We start from the raw sequence: 17730 nt of genomic DNA, 5'->3' as shown, positions 1-17730 counted from the left end.
GAAGTTCGTAATCCAATGGGGGAAGACAGCAGGGAATGGAGTGGCACCAAGGGAGTTGAAGCCAAGCAGAGCTGATGATGAAGAATGATGAAAGTCCAAATCCCAGCCCTCTATAAAGCAAGACTTCAAGGGGTTGTTTGCTGAAGGTTGTGTGGATAGTGACAGAGCACAATTTGAACCCAGTCATCCTAGAGATTAGGAATCTAGTGGTTCTTTGTCCTTCAATCTCAATCACCAGGTCATGATTCTCAACATCAGAGCTGCCTGCCACCTACCACCAGGTTCCTGCCTAGACCTCCTCTCATTTTCGGTTATTGGAATCCCTCCTTGACTAAATGAGGCAGCTAGGTGGCAAGGTGGACAGACGACCTGAAATAAAAAAGATTCATCTTTTTGAGTTCGACTCTGGCCTCAGACACTTATTAGTTGTGTGATCCTGGGCAAGTCACTTAACCTTGTTTGCTTTGGTTTCCTCAGCTCTCAAATGAACTGGAGAAGGAAATGGCAAATCACCCTACTATCTTTGCCAAGAAAACCCCAAATGGGGTCCTGAAGAGTCAGAATCGACTAAACAAATATATTTGACTAAATAAATGGTAGTTATGATCCACCTGTCCTTTCTTTCCTGGATTGATCTGTTTCCTGACCTGCTTTCAGACACCCTGCTGTGTGCCCATCCCTAGAATAATGATGCCTGACCTTCTGACCCTGAGGACCATCTGGACAAAGTCTCTGTCTTCCTAATTCTAATTAGCCTGTTCCTTTTGCACCCAAGCCCTGGTTATTATGAGTTTATTTCCAAAAACTAAGTTAATTTTTCACTAAAATGTATACATCATCAAATTTCAATTCAGAGGATTTTAAGTTTTCATTGTTAAAAACAGATCATCACTTGATGTTTGGTATTGTTTTTATATAACTACCAAAAGAATTAAACAAATATATCACTCTGATTCAACTTTTTTTGGTGGGGGTGGGGGTGGGGGAACAATGAGGATTAAGTGACTTGCTCAGGGTCACATAGCTAGTAAGTATCAAGTATCTGAGGCCAGATTTGAACTCAGGTCCTCCTGAATCCAGGGCTGGTGCTTTATCCACTGTGCCACTAGCTGCCCCCTCTGATTCAACTTTTCCTTTTTTTTTTATTCTTTCTCTGCTGCATAAACATAAAGCAGGTGTTGCCCCATGGCATACTAGCATTAAAATTCATGCTTATTTAAAAAGAAGTCATTATAGGCTATTGCCAACCATTTCTAGCTATAATTTCATAAGTGCTCCTTCCTATTTATATAATTGGAAAAAGAAAACTACACACACACCTGAAGCTTGAGACTGGAGCATAAGTTCCAAACCTACCAATTAGTTGTATAGCTTTGGACAAATCAATTTTTCTCTCTGGGCCTTAGTTTCTCTTTCTCTAAGTGAGGTGGCTTGACTAAATGATCCTCAAGGTTCCCTCCAGCTTTAATATTCTATTTAATTAATTAATATTTAATATTCTATTCTGACTGCAGCACAGAAGAGTATATACACACACACATACACACAACATAAACATACTCCAAAGAAAGAACTGATATTGATGGAAAACAGACTAAAGCACGCTATTTTCACTTTCTTTCATTTTTTTCTTTTATTCAAGTTTTCTTATACAAAATTACTAATATGGTAATGTTTTACATGATCGTACATATATAACCTATATTTAATTGCTTACCCTCTCAGGGAGGGGGGAGGGGAGGGAGGGGAAGAGGGATAAAAGTGGGAACCCAAAACTATAAATAAAAATGTTTATTACTTTAAAAAAAAAAAAGTACCAAGGTAGTGCCTTTATAAATAGCCAGAACGAGAATTTCTCATAATCTTAGACCAAAACTACAGGGTTGAAATATAATCTTATCTCTGCTCTATTTGGTTTTTTTAAATAAATTTTAAGTAAAAGACTTACTTCCACAGTTTTAGGTTTCCACAATATGCTGACATTTATGATAAATCATATTAGTAAACTTATAACCAAAATTATTCTTCGGCAGAACAAACAACAGAGGTTTCAAGAGCTCTATATCAAACTCCTTGAAAATGTTAGCTTTGCCCTGTATTACCAATCATTGGCAGCTACATCGATGATGATGTAGGTCAGAACTATTTTCAGATTCAGGCCAGCAGCAAAAAATGGCAAGAAATAACATGGTGTAGAAAACTGGGGGGCAGCTAGGTGGCGCAGTGGATAGAGCACCGGCCCTGGATTCAGGAGTACCTGAGTTCAAATCCGGTCTCAGAAACTTAACACTTACTAGCTGTGTGACCCTGGGCAAGTCACTTAACCCCAATTGCCTCACCAAAAAATCTAAAACAAAACAAAACAAAGAAAACTGGACAAGAAGTCAGGTGACCCACCAACTTTGCTCCTAAATCAGTAGTGTAAGATTGGATAAGTCACACAGTCTCTCTGTGCCTCAGTTGCCTCATCAGTGAAATGAAGAAGTTGAATCAGATTGGCAAAGATGATGGGAGGTGTTCTCTGCCTTCTGACTTCTCTGGTTTCCATCATGTGCCAGCTAAAGTCCCTTCTCCAGGAAACCTTTCCCAATCCCTCTTAAATCTAGTGCCTTACCGATCCTATTCGTAGCTTGTTTGTACATACTTGTTTGTATGCTCTCTCTCCCACTAGATTGTGAGCTCCTTGAAGATTAAGACTAACCACCTTGCTTTGTATACTCAGTACTTATCACAGAGTCTGGCACATAGTAGGCATTTAATGAATGATTACTGACTGACTGAAAAGATGGAAATAATAATACAGGGCCTATGGAACAACAGGACATTCCTACAATGGTGGTGGAACTGTCAATCAATCCAACTATTCTGGAAAACAACTTGCAATTATACAAGAAAAATCACTAAACTGTTCATGCACTTCCTTTGATCCATCAATTCTGCTACATGGCACATGCCCCACAAGAGAGAAAGAAAAAGGGAAAATAGTATTGCTCAATCTTCATTCAGACTCCATAGTTCTTTCTCTGGATGTAGATAGCATTTTCCATCGTGAGTCCTTTGGAATTGTCTTGGATCATTGCATTGCTGAGAAGAGCTAATTCCATCATAGTTGATCATCATACAATGTTGCTGTTACTTTGTACAATGTTCACCTGGTTCTGCTCACTTCACTCAGTATCAGTTCATGTAAGTCTTTCCAGGTTTTTCTGAAATTGTCTGCTCACCATTTCTTATAGCACAATAGTATTCCATTACATTCATATACCATAACTTGTTCGGCCATTCCCCAATTGATGGACATTCCCTCAATTTCCAATTCTTTGCCACTACTGTTATAAAAAATTTTGCACATATGGGTCCTTTTTCACTTTTTATGATCTCTTTGGGGGTACAGATCTAGTAGTGGTATTGCTGGGTCAAAGGGTATGCACAGTTTCATAGCTCTTTGAAGATAGTTCTAAATTGCTCTCCAGAATGGTTGGATCAGTTCACAACTCCACCAAGAATGCATTAGTGTTACAATTTGGGGAAGCATAATCAATTCAATTATGCTATTCTTCTGGAAAGAGTGGGTCAGTTGACTCTCCTTTGGCTCCATTCACCATCCCTATGACTTCCCAGACCAAAACACCCTTTCCTGGTCAACACCCATGTGTTGTCTTCATTTATCAAATAGAAACTCCTTGAGGTCAGGAATTGTCTCACTACTATATTTCATTCCCAAGACTTAAGGGAGTGTTTGGTACTGAGTATTTATATGCTTGGCATGCATTCATTGATATATTAGTTTTGCTGAGCTGTTTTTCTTTGTTATGAGGGAAATTTCAGTAAGCATTGAAGTATATCCAGAAATGACTGTGATATAAAAAGACATCAATAAAATGTATTAAAATAAATTAAATGAAGGGATTGAACTCTATAACCTCTACATTACATGATTCTATAATTCAATGAACAACATGGAAGCAGTTATATCACAAATGGTAATCTAGCACAAGTGTTCTGTGATAGATTCTTTCAGAAGTAACATCCATTCAGACCTTCTATATCCTTTTGTTAGCAGAGAAATATTGTTTTGTGTTGTAGATACCTGGGTTTGCATCGTAGCCACCTATTAGACTCTAAGCCCCATTAAGATTGGAACCATGTCTCATTTAAACTTCAAATCCAGTCTCCCTCCTCGTCAGAACTGCCAAATGAATATTTCCAAAGCACAGGTCTGACCATATCACTGCACTGATCCAAAAGCTTCATTCTCCCTGTTGCCTCTAGGATAAAATTAAAAATACACAGGCTGCCATTGAAAGCCCTTTACAATCTGGCTCCATTCTAATTATCAGACTGATTTCACATTCCAGCCAAACCACATTTGCCGTTCTCCGGTCAGGGCAGTCCAACTGTACCTTTGCATGGAATATGGATACCTATAATGTTCTCCCTCCTCACTTATGCCTACCAGAACCTCTGACTCTGCTTTATTGTCTCTTTCTTTATCCACCAATCCTTTTCTGATCTCCCTACTGCTGTCGGTCCTCCCAAAATTACTTTGTGTCTATTTTGTATTCATTTAACTAAGTTGAGGTTCTTTTCCCAGGTAGAATATAAGCTCCTTGAGGGCAGGATTTGTTTTCCTTTTTGTCTTTGTATTTCTAGAACAATATTTGGCATGCAGTAGGCACTTAATAAATGTTTGTTGAACTAAATTGAATTGAACTAGCAAAAGCATAATAAATGCTTTTTGATTGATTGAAATGATGGACAACACAATGGACAAAACCCCAGATTTCTGCAAAGTGTAATACTTTATTATCCCATTTCCATGTTCATTGAATTCTATTAACAGTATGATATGCCTCAAGAGGAGGCACAGGTTTTTTTTTTTTATTAGTTTATAACATTCTCCTTCACTGGAAAATCTGGTTGCTTTGACCAAATTCCCATTTTCCTTTTGGGAATTATCAAACATGACTCCTACATATTAGATAGCCCATACACACATATTAAAGGCAAAAAATACAAAACAATTATAGCAGCATTGAACGGCAAACACTGTGAAAATTTGAGTTTCTGATAATGTAACAGTTAAAACAACAAAGCAGTACTTATGTTTTCAGATTTTTTTTCAAATTTGATATTAGAAAAACATCATTCTACTATATAAACACAGCTGTAGATGCTGCAGAGCTTGGTTTTAAGTGAGTAAAAGAGACTATCTTCCAGGATGTCTTTTTACTCTGCCTGGCTGAGATTCAGCCACTGTTGAATTGTAGTCCAGCCAGTGTGTTCACTCTGCAGAATATCAAACACAGCGAAAACAACAGAAAATGGATTTGGTGTTTAGTGGTTCAGCATTACAAGGCAAAGGTCATAAATAGGTTTCTGTTAATAAAAATACTCTTACATTTACTAACCACGAATTATAAATTCCACACTTAAAAGTCTGGGACAAGTATTTTCAAAAAAGCTTTTCCTTTATAAAGATCCAATATGAACATTGATTTTAAAAGGAGTGAAGAACAATTAGGCAAAAGAAGTAAACATGAGATTTTAAGATATCTAAAAATATCTATAAATAGAGTCTATCAAATCACTGCCTTCAGAGAGCAAGTGCCATTTTTATTTTTATTTTTTACCATTTCCCCCCAGTTCTAACAGGTTAGCAAGACTGTAGTTCCCACTTTAACAAAATTGTTAGCCCCGACTCTCCTATGAAGGCCTAGGAAGTGCATTGTTTTCACACTCCATGTGGAAGAAAACATAGATGCCTGGGGGAGGAGGGCTCAGAGCATAAAAAATATTAATGGTCAAGAACCTAAAACCAATGCAGCTGCCTTATTTTGCTAATCAGTTTCCATACACTTTACTCTCAGTGAAAATAATATATATAGGAGTTACTTTTCTTTTATTGTATCAATTCCTTCTAACCTCTTCTGTATGCTCCCTATCCCGCTAGGAATAAAATATATGATCTTCCTTATTAAAACATATACATATATATATATAAAGTGTTTGTATGTATGTATATATGTACATTGCATACATATATAATAATAATTATTATTATATACATACATTTCCTTTTCAGGGGCTGGATAGTTCCTCATTTTCTAGCAAATAATCTTTCTTCACATATTTAGTCCCCCTAACCAATCTCCACACTCCAAGGTAAGCATCTTTTAATGAGTTCTTATTAACTCCTTCTGCCTCCTGGCTGCTTCTGGAGACTAGGGCTGTTTCCACAGCACCACGTTTAGGCTTTTCTGTGTAGGACTGACTGATACCACAGGCTGTTTCCTCTCCTTCCACTTCACCATTTCCTTTCTCCAAGGGCAGGGCCTCCAGAGCAAATGGTGGTTGAGCTCCATTTGTCTCCTGCACACCTTCCCGATGATGTTTCTCCAGATCCTCATAACTGCTTTGCTTTCTGGTCTCAATGAATTTGGCCACACAATAAATTAGAGAGCCAAAGGTGTTCACCACCACACCTGCTATGAACAGAGAAGTAGGCTCCACATCATTGAAGGCCACCATACCCACTGTGATGGTGGCTATGCTTTTCACCACTCCAACAAAACTAGTGGTCACAGCAGAGTTAATGTAGGTACAGTGGAGTGTGGTAAAGTTCATGGCACAGCCAATCAAAATGCAAGCAACAAAGATGCAGACCATGGTTGGATCTTTCCATCCTGGGAAGGCCCAAGCATTGATAGAATCCATGCTGGCAAAGGAGCAAATGATGAGTAGAGGTGTGGCAGAGATGGCGATGGCATACTGGGCTGTGAGAGCTCCATGCTCAGAGTCTGCACTAGTCTTCTGAATAAGCACAAGATAAGCAGCATGAACTAAGACTGCCAGGACACCTGTCACATACCCAATGGGGTCCCCAGTTAGATCACCAGCTCCTGAGAGAGAGAGAAAAAAGACTTCTTTGTTTTGCACGAATTTTAAATGTCTTTATAATGAAGACTGGACCAGAAGTAGAGAAACCAAGCTGCCTAGTTTTGTCAAGTTGATTGTTGTCACTCTGCTTTGCTGTGCTAATATTTCTTTCCTTTACTAAATGGGAACTCAGGACTGGTCTTCATCCCCCCCCCCCCCCTTAGTGAGGATATAAGGAAAGTCCTTTGAGCTCCTAGGGAAAATGAAGCATCAAACATAGCAAGACTGTTATGTTTCAATCCCCAAATAATCTTAGAGGCCATTTAGTCCAACCCTCCAGCATTCCCCGTTTTTTACAGATAAGCAAAATGAGATCCAAAAAGGGAAATGACTAATACAAGGTTTTATAAGTGAGGAACCAGCCAGGATACAAACTCATGCCCTCCAACTCCAAAGCCAGTGATCTTATCACAACACAAGACTGCGTCTTAGATGCAAATGTGGGAACACGGGATTCCTTTCTTACCTCCTAATTTTCAACTGAAACTGAGTTCTCTTTTCCCTAGGTCCCCCTTCATAGACTGCCTGATAGTCTCTGGAGTATCTGAATGGGCTTTGAGCTCTCTTGATGCCCCCGAATTGCCAAGCCCCACTGCATCTAGGAACACGATTGTTTCCCTGCAGTGTTGGGAAGAACCCTTGGCTATGGTTGGCCGGGACGTACAGACCTGACGCCAGGCTTCGTAGGGGAAAATACAACCGATGGATTGAAGGGTTTTTTGTTTGTTTGTTTTGGTTTGGTTTGGTTTTGCTCTTGGAAACTTCCCCACCTCCTACCCCTTCCACCCCTTGTCAACGAATTTGTGGTTGCTTAAAAGTGAGTACTATCTGCCTACCCTGACAGGTCACTGTCCTTCTCTGGGTTTCCTTCGTGCTGGATCCCATTAGCAGACATGTATTAATATAATCTGGCCACGGAATCCGACAAAAAAAAAAAAAAGGACTATTTTCGATCCTCTGTTCCTCTGCTCCACTCCTGCCCCCTGCCCGAAGTGCAGCCTTCAGTAACTTCAGCCTCTACGGTCCCCTCCCCCTCTACACACCCTCCCTCCCCCACCCCAATCCCAGGTCTAGTCAAAGTGGCATCTCTAGGGGCTCAGCAATTATTTAAAGCAAGGTCCTGGCCCCAACCTGTGTCATAGCTCCCCCTTTGACACTATAGTGAAGCCTATAGACCTTTTCTCAGAATGTTTCTAAATGCATAAAATAAAATATACAGGCTTACAAAGGGGAGTATTCACGCTGAAATATAGTTAACAAAATATTTTTTTTAATTCACAGACTCCAGGTTAAGAACTCATGATCTAATCCAACTCCTTCATGTTAGGGATGAGGAAACTGAGACCCAGTTTACACAAGCAATTAAAAAGTAGCAGGGCTGGATTTGAACCCGGGATTCCTAAGTCCTTGGGTTCTTCCCCTTACCCCAAAGCTACAATTTACTGATGAGGAAACTGTGTCCCAAAGAAGGAAAGTGACTTGTCCCAGGGTGCACAGCAAGTAAGGGACATAGCTGGGACACGAACCCAGGTCTGAATTGTTATCTAGGACTCTTCCCATGATATCCCTTTGTCGTGATCTACTGTTAGTAAAGGCCCCAGACTGATAAAGTGAGGCATGATGGAGGCGGCCAGAAAAACTGGAGGAGGAACAAGGGGAAAAGCAATGGAGAAGGTGGAAATATAAAAGCATCCAGGAAAGAAGGGTTTGGAGGGAGCAGGGCTTTAGGGTTGGGCAGTGTGTAAACTGGAGAAGGGGATACCAGGAGAAGACAGTAGGGGAGGAGGGGGGCTTATAGCTGCTCACCTGCTAGGGCTGCCCCGCAGGTGGTGATGAGTACGGCCACTAGGACCCCGGGGGAGGGCGCCCCGTTCTTGAGCACCAGGACGCCGATGAGCATAGTGACCAGGGGCAGGCAACGCTTGAAGACCACATACATAGGGAGACTGAGGCCCCGCAGAGACCAGAGGGTAAGGCTGGACTGCAGCGTGGATAGCACTGTGACCCCGGCGAAGGGGCGCGCCAGGCTGAGGCTGAAAGGGGGCACCGAGACGAGTCCCAGGCGCCGCAGCAGCTCCAGGCTGATGGCAGCGGTGGAACTGGTCAGGCACTGCACCAGGGTCAGGAAGGCGAACTGATAGCGGCTGATCAGGAACTTGAGCAGGATGTTGAGGGAGCCCGAGAAGACCCCATGGGCGATGGCCACTGAGATGCCCAGCATCCGGCCTTTGCACAGCTGCATCCTGGTCACCTCTCGAATGCTGGGGATCAGAGACCTGTGGGGAACAAGGAGAGAGACGAGAGAGAAGAAAGAAGAGGGAGGGAAGGAAGAAGGAAGGGAGGGTGGGGAGGGAGGGAGGGAGGGAGAGAGAGAGAGAGAGAGAGAGAGAGAGAGAGAGAGAGAGAGAGAGAGAGAGAGAGAGAGAGAGAGAGAGAGAGAGATGCCCCCTCCCCTGCCCCGAGGCTGTCTGTGTAGAGAAGAGGAGGATTCCCCAAAGGACAGTATTCTCAGTTCCGCAGGTCCAGGTTAGACTGCTGGACAGCTACTAGTCAGCGTCAGCAGGGAATCGAAGAAGGGTTGAAAGAAGGGGGTGGGGGGACACTGAAAAGTAGTAAAGAAAGAGGAGGGGGAGGGAGGAGCTGGCTTGTGGTTAGTGGCGGGAATCCTTTAGCCAATTTGTGACAAGGTGGCTGGTAGAGAGATGCGGCTGTATCTGCTCCAGTGTGTAGTCAGGGTTAACGCCTTTGCAGTGCTTGGAAACCCCTAGGAAAGCCAGTCCCCTGGCGCAGCGTGGGAACGGATTCAACTCTCTTCATTTACTTAATGACAACCAGCAGGAGTCCTTGGACTCGGCCATGGCTTTCGTCCCTTTCTCTGGACCTCTCCTTGGCTGCTTCGACCCCTCCGGTCTTTTTCCTGGGTCACTGAATTGGCTTTGAAGGGCTACAGTCCCCTATGAATTAAAAAGCCAACAAGATGTCCACGCTCCGCACCATGTATTGGCCGCAACAAGTGCTTGGAAGCCCCGAGTCCTTCCAGCAACACCAACCGCCCGGAGCTCCGACTCCGTCACCCATCCCCACCCAACACGGCGTGAAAACTTTCTCCCAGTTTCGTCCCTCCATCCGGAAAGCAGAAAGAAGGATCTAGCGAAAGCTGAACGTTTAAGGGGCGGCTCCTAACTTTGTGCCTCCTGACTTGCCACCCCCACCAGAGAAATGACAGGACGCGTACCACCTCCCCCCCCCCCGCATCCCCCTCCCCTAAGGCATGAAAGGAACGCGTGCTACTGGAGACCTGAAGCCTTAGAAGGGGGTTGGGGAGAATGGAGTGGGTGGGTGGGTGGGGATGCTGGGAGACCAGAAGCAAGCGCTCCGCCCCTTCCCCCTGAGGTCCGGATCTTCAGCTCCCGAGGACCACTGGCGTTACGAAGGGGGGAGAGGGTTTAAAACGAGAAAAACAATTTTCATAATAACGACCACCCTGCGGGTGTAACACGATGATCAAAGAGCAGCTCTTGGAGTCCGCAGTTTGGGGGATGGGGGTGGCGGGTGGCAAGGGAGGGATCGAATTCGTATCTCGCCTTTTGGAAGCTGACTGAACTCGTCAGCTAACCCATGTGAGCATCAGTTTCCTCAGCTGTTAAATGGGATAGATGCACTCCCTATCTAATTCCAGATTGTATTGAGCAACTGTTAAGCACCAAGCACTATACTAAATGGTACAAAGACGAACCAATAAAACAGGCTCTGCCTTCCAAGAGCTAACGCTCTACTAGATAAAAGAAAAACTTCACAGCTATGAAGGAAGTGCTTGGTAGACCTTACACCGCTGGACGATTGTGGAATCGTCATTAGAACGATATTGTTGTTATTAACAACGAATACTTGGAAGCATGCATGGGCAACTCAACCGACACAAGGAAACTGAAGAGGGATCGAGGTTGTTTTGATCCCCTTCTCATTCAAAGTAGGGTCCAGCTTTAGTTCCTGGGAGAGGGCTAGGGAAGCGGGGTGCCACTGGGTGACAACGAAGCCCTGAGGGCCCGTGAAAAGAGAAACGTTCATGTGGTCCCACCTTGCTACTTCGGCCCGGGATCAAAGCAGCCTGAAGAGAGTAGGAATCCACAGAGACAACCCTCGGGATTCCACCCCACCCCCACCCCATGGGACAAGCCGAGCGCCCCCGCAGCTGGCCCCGTAGGTTAGGAGCAAGGACCAGGGCTTCAGGGAGTAAGTGGGTTTCTGGGCTCCCTCCTCCTGCCTTCAGCTCCAGACAAAAGCTGCGAAGATGTGTCGCTGCGGCCCTTCTTCATGACCCATATTGTGGCCTCTGATCATTCAATGCCGCCTTAAAAAATGAAATGTCACCTCTTTTTATTAACCAGTCAAAGGCCTATTGAATTGTCTTATCCTTGTCTGCCTCTCACCACAAAAAAATTCGCTCTTCTATATTCCTGCCCTCTATATTCCTGGAAAATATACCAGGAGGAAAATGAGAAAAGAGAGGTCGTGAGTTGCAGGAGATAGAGGACTTGTCTTGAAGTCAATGAGACCCGGTTTTTAAGACCAGGGTGGTCCGGCCTCTGACTAGCCATGTGACTCTATGCAAGTCACTTAATCTCTCCGGAAGAGGATAATATTTGCTCTAGGCAAATCTATAAATTACAAATTACTAATCTGCATAAGCAGAGAAGGGTTCTATAACCGGGCTTCCAATAAAATCACAGGCAGAGCAAAAAAAAAAATACCAAGGACTATTTCTAGGGAAAAATAGCCCTAGACATAATTGCACTGAAAGAAAAACAGATTCCTGCCTCCTGCTTTGTGAGGAGCTTCTGTTTAGCTGCAAATAGTGATGGTTCTAAACTAGTTGGCCATTTCTAGGCCTCCTGTTGTCAAGTGTTGATGGGTGTTTCTGGCTTCAGAGGGTAATGAGGCATGGAATTGTCTTTTCAATTAACATAGGACCTAGAAGACTTATTTTCAGCACCAGATAACTTGTTCTGTTCTGAATCCCTCTCTGGCAAGTCCTTTCAAAATAAATATATATAAATAGTTGGAGTTTCTAGGGCTTCTCAGCTAAGGGACAGAATCTATGAGCAACTGAAAAGCAGTGGAGTTCATTGTAGAAAACGCTAATTCCAGAGTAGGGGTTCTTACTTAACCTTTGCAGCTCATGGGCTAAGGAGGGTCACCTTTACCACTATAGATCTCTTTGGAAACTTCAGTCTCTCCCTATCAGCTTCTTTTCTCTCTGTTTATAAGTATCAGGTCTTCACTATCCTACCCCTTCACCCAAAACAACCACATATGCACATTTGCATACACATATACAAACATATATATGTATATATATACATATGTGTATGTATATGAAAATATGTAAACAGCATATATGACATACAACATATACACAAGATATATATAGTGTGTATATATACACATGCATGTGTTTATATGCACATCTACATATTACAAGTATATACATCTCTATATACCCATGTATACATACATACACATGTGGATATACACATATGGATACTTCCTTTCTTCTATCCTAATATCCCTTCATAATAGTTCTCACCCCTGCCTCATTCCTTAACCTTCTGTGATCTGGCTTCCAACCCCAGCTAAGCTAAAGGAACATTAGTTTATAAGAATACCAGTGACTACATAGACACATTCAATGCTTGGGATGAACCGCCCTGATCATCTCATCCAACTTGTACAACTTCCTAACAGCAAATCCATTACTGTTATTTCAGTCACCAGGGCCCCAAACCTTGGATTCATCACTGACTTCTTCTGTCTTCCTCATTGGCCATATGTAATCAGTTGCCAGTTTCCATAGATTGTATTCCAAGATCTCTCACAACTGAGTCCAAATTCTTTAGGCTGCTATTGTCTGAAATATTATCCAAGTCTTTCTTTACAATCTTATCTCCCAGCGAACTCTATTTTTTTTGTTGTTTGGTTTTTGTTTTTGTTTTTGTTTTTGTTTTCAGGGCAATGAGGGTTAAGTGACTTGCCCAGGGTCACATAGCTAGCAAGTGTTGTGTCTGAGGCTGGATTTGAACTCAGGTCCTCCTGAATCCAGGGCCAGTGCTCTATCCACTGTGCCACCTAGCTGCCCCCCCACACCCCTGTAGGCTTTTATCATTATCTGGAATGGAAGCATTCCACAGTCTTTCAGATGGAGCCCCTAGCATTCTACCAAAGGCTGTGCGAGCCATGTTGGTGAAGTGAGCTACCTGTCCTCCACAAAAGAGCCTTTTGAGTATTTAATGAAATAGAAAGAATAGAATGAGGAGTCTTCCTAGAGCTGCTTCCAGCATTGCTGCTGTCTATGCTAGAATCACATCACTGGTACAGGACTGAGAGCTTGAAGAGTTTTTGTCATCCTTGAGTATGGTCCTTTGGAAGACAGGAAGTACCAAGCAGTAAGTTGGTGCAGCTGCTCAAACCATGAGCTACAGCTTTGATACTTAAATAGCACAGTGGATAGAGCTCTGGGCACAGAGTAAGGAAGACCTGAATTCAAATCCTACCTTAGACACTTACTAGCTGTGTAACTCTGAGCAACTCATTTAATCTCTCTCTACATTAACTTTCCTCAGCTGTAAAATGGAGATCTATATCTACCTTCCAGAGTTAGCCCCTGTTCATAGTGTATGAACAGAAAAGAAACCTTCAAGTTCATAGGTCACTGTGCCAACTAGGATCAGGCCCTATAGTTTCATGACCTTCACTCCATACATATCTTTCATGTTAATCAAACTGTGTTAGTTATTTCTTGAATATGCCTTGTACTTTTTCGATTCATGTTTCTCACAATGTCCTCCTGCCAAAATCTTCCTTGTATTTCAAACCCCATCTCAGACATCACTTCCTCAATGAAGTCCTTCAATTGAATACTCTCTCTTTCCTCTCCATCTTTTGTATCTCTTAGGACATCATACTGTCATGCACTACTTGTCTTACCTTTACTACTAAACTATAACCTCCTCGAGGGAAGGAACTATATTTTGCCCAGCTTTTATTTATAACTTCCATGATGCTTAGCACAGTGCCTTGAAGATAGTTGAAACTCAACCAGCATTTGTTGCATAGGATGAATGGCAGTAGGAAGGAAAGGGGGTGGGCTCAAAAAACACAAAGAAAATTATACATATTAACCAATATAGAATTCAAGCTAAGATTATTTTAGAATATATAATGATTTTGCTTCTCATAATTCAATAAACTAACAGAATTCAAAATTTGGACCTCATGTCCAAAAAAAAGATTGCAAAATGTCCTTTTAATGATCATTATTATTGTTTTGCAACCTCAATTTGATATCAATGAATGAGGATTCCCACCTGACTTTGAAGCCCTTAAAATGACTATTTCTTGACATTATTTAAGTGACCTCTATGTTTTTTAGATCAACCTTTAATTATGGCTCTACAGTATTGTTTTGAGAAGGGATTCTATTCTTTGGTTAGCAAGATAAAATATAATAGTTATTAGAATGTATTTTGCTACAGATTTATCCTCAGGCTTTATGATGGGTATTTATTTTACTGACAGTAGGTAAGAAAATATATTATGAGATGAGGATTTTATAATCATAAACCATAGGATCCAGAGCTGCAAGGGAACTTAGATCTTATCTAGTACCCCATTTTACTAATAATGAGTAAATTTAGGGCCAGGGATGTTTATTGACTTGGTCACACAGGTAGGAAACACAGAGATAGAATTCAGAACCAGAGTCTCTGAGGCTATATGTGGTATTCTTTCCATGATACCACATTAGCTTGCTTTTTCAGAGAGGGGGGACAAAAATGGATAGGAAGTTATTAAGAAAAGGAGCTAAAGTGACCACATCAAAAATAGATCAATGCCATTTTTATCTTTGTATAGTAGAAAGAACCCTGGGAATAAAGCCATTGGTACCTAAGTTAAAATCCTACTTCTGCTGCTTATAAGCACTAAAAGCAAAGGGATCATAGACTTAGAGATGGAAAGGACCTCAGAAGTCATTAAGTCCAGTTTACTCATTTTACAGGGAAGGAGAACTGGACAATTTGCCTGGTGTCACATAGTATCTAAGATAGGATTTGATCCCAAGTCTTCCTGCCTCCCAGTCAGACATATCTACATTGCCTCATTTCATTTCCCTGAACCTTTGTTTCCTCATCTCTAAAATAGGGACTATAGCACCCACTTCACAGGGTATGAGAGAGTATATGTAAAATGCACTAAGTAAATATTAGCTATTAAACTATAATGTTTACTATGTGAGATGCTATTGCAATATGCTCAACCTTCTTTAAGTAAAATAATCTTTTGTTGTGAGTACACCAGAAAACGATTTCCCAAAATTTAGGTTCTCCAAATTATTTAGAACAAGATTACCATTTTGGTTTCTAATATGGTTTTGGTATTCCGGAACAACTATCTCAGTAGAGAGGAATTGATCTTGTGTTCAGTCATGTCCAAATCTTTGGGACCCTCATAGGGATTTTCTTGGCAAAGATACTGGAGTGGCTTGCTACTTCCTTCTCCAGCTTTTTTACAGTTGAGGAAACTTAGACAAACAATGTTAAGTGACTTGCCCAAGGTCACACAGCTCGTGTCTGAGCCTAGATTTGAACTCACAAACATGAGCTGTCCTGATTCTAGGCCCAGAACTCTGTCCACTGCACCACCTAGCTGTCCCTCATCTTGGGACTGATCTGACAACTATAATTATAGCATTTGTAGCAAAAAAGAACAGTAAACAAATAGTCTGGTTCTATAGTATTTCGGTAAACCCTCCGCTATATTGTAGTGAATATGGTAGAACATTTTACAATCCAAATAAGAACTCCATATTCAAGTGGCAAAATTATATTTTCAGGCCTTTCCTCTGTCTATACAGCTTCCTCTTCTCTACCTTCCCCCTGCTCCAGTCATTACTCTCAAATCCCTGTTATTTCTGGGTAGGTACATACTTGGCATTATTCCATAATTATGGACTACTTAGCAAAGCACAAGCTCCAAATGGTTTGACCATGCTGGAAAGCCAGTATGGTCCTGGCAGCAGCCTACATCTGCTTTCCAAGGACCAGTCTAATTAAGTAAGGCCGGTAGGCTGGTCATTTGGTGACGAATTCTCTGGCTATGACAACTCATGGAGCAAACGGGGAAAAAGGTTTAAAAAAAAAGAGTTTGGGAGACTAGTAAAAATTAAGTGCTGAGTTAGACCGAGAGTCCCAGTCTAATCTTTTCTTGGCCACTAAGGTCTATAATTATTCTACCAAACAATGAAAATGCCTGTGGATTTTTCCTTGGAAGAGATCTTAGCTCCTTTCCTTCCAGCATTCTATTTTTGAGCTCTATTGGCCTATTAATTTTATTATGTGTGTGTATATATATATATATATATACATACATACACACACATATGTATATATGTGTGTATGTGTATACATGCATGTGTGTGTATACATATATGTGTGTATATATATATACATATACATATATATATATATAAACATGTTTACCACCAATGTGAAGGTAAATATTAAGAAGTACTTTAAAAGCTTTAAATTTCCCATAGGCACCACTCCTTCCCCAATACCATAAACAGATCTAGAGAATAAATTAAAAGAGATGCATGTTCAACTAAAGGATGTTAGTACTACCAGTAATGTAAAAGATCAACTAATAGCCATAGCCTTATAAAAGCAAAATATAAAAATAATTTCAACTAACTGAAATTAGGAAACAGCATAACTGATAGAGAAGCAGCCTCAAAGTCGGGAATATTGGGAATAAATTTCACCTGTAACACATACTGGCTATGGGACCCTGAGACCTCTCAAAGCCACAGGCAATAGTCTAAGACTAATTGTAGAAGGCATTTGCTCACTGGGAGTTTCCCATACCAGTGAATCAAGGTCTGGTTCTCTTGTAAATATCATCTGAGCTGAAAGTAATTAGAGCAGTATTCTGATTCCTAAAAGTAATTTATACTTGTAAAAAATGTGTATTATATGCTTCATGTTTTTAATCAGGTATAATTATGGGAAATATGTGTAACAGTAGAAAAGTTGTTTGTATAATTTTTTTTAAGTTAGTATTATGTTTAGCTACTGATCACACTAATTTTTTTCAGCTCTTGAGTACTTACTGGACCACTCCCTTCCTGGCCATCAGCACCTGGAGTTCCATTCCTGGGAGTATGTAGCTGAAGGGAACTGGTAAAGTAGAAAAGCTTTGTGGGCAATGCTTAGATGGCCCACCATTTTACAAAACAAAAAATAAAAACGCAACATGGAAAAAATAATTAGGAAGGGGAAAAGAAAAAGTCAAAGAAGGGAATTCTACTAAAAATCAAGCAAATGGGGGGGCGGGGCTGGTGCAGCTAGGTGATGCAGTAGATAAAGCACCGGCCCTGGATTCAGAAGGCTCTCAAAGAAATTAGAGCTTTGGAATGGTTACTCTGAGGAATGAAGTCTCATTGTAACTTGTATTATACGTGTGTATGTCTCACTATACTGCAAACTTCTTGAGAACAAGAACCTTTTTCTTTTTCACATTTGTCTCTCTGAGCCTTATCATAGTGGTAGGGGCTTAATGAATGTGTGTTGAATTGAGTAGGTAAGGATTGCTTACATTTCATGTTTTCAGAATATCTCACTGTTCTTTTGGGCTTAACTTACAGTGAACTTTCATGTTACTACATACATACATACACATATACATAGATATAGCATTTAATTTTTATAAGAAAAACAATCCTTTTTGTCATCATAA

General features: G+C 41.3%; 1 protein-coding gene across 1 annotated transcript; it reads right to left on the bottom strand.

The window, feature by feature from the left end:
• Positions 1 to 4674: 4674 nt before the first annotated feature.
• On the bottom strand, positions 4675 to 9247 carry SLC35D3 (solute carrier family 35 member D3). Its single transcript, XM_044005411.1, has 2 exons — positions 8746 to 9247; positions 4675 to 6902 (listed from the first exon to the last, which is right to left on the bottom strand). The coding sequence occupies exons 1-2, from the start codon at positions 9179 to 9181 to the stop codon at positions 6082 to 6084; spliced, it is 1257 nt and encodes a 418-aa protein (XP_043861346.1). The 5' UTR covers positions 9182 to 9247; the 3' UTR covers positions 4675 to 6081.
• Positions 9248 to 17730: the final 8483 nt, after the last annotated feature.

This window comes from Dromiciops gliroides, chromosome 4, assembly GCF_019393635.1.
Source record: "Dromiciops gliroides isolate mDroGli1 chromosome 4, mDroGli1.pri, whole genome shotgun sequence".
NCBI lineage: Eukaryota > Metazoa > Chordata > Mammalia > Microbiotheria > Microbiotheriidae > Dromiciops > Dromiciops gliroides.
Note: the sequence above shows the minus strand (reverse complement) of the source record. Positions and strands in the feature narration are given on the sequence as shown.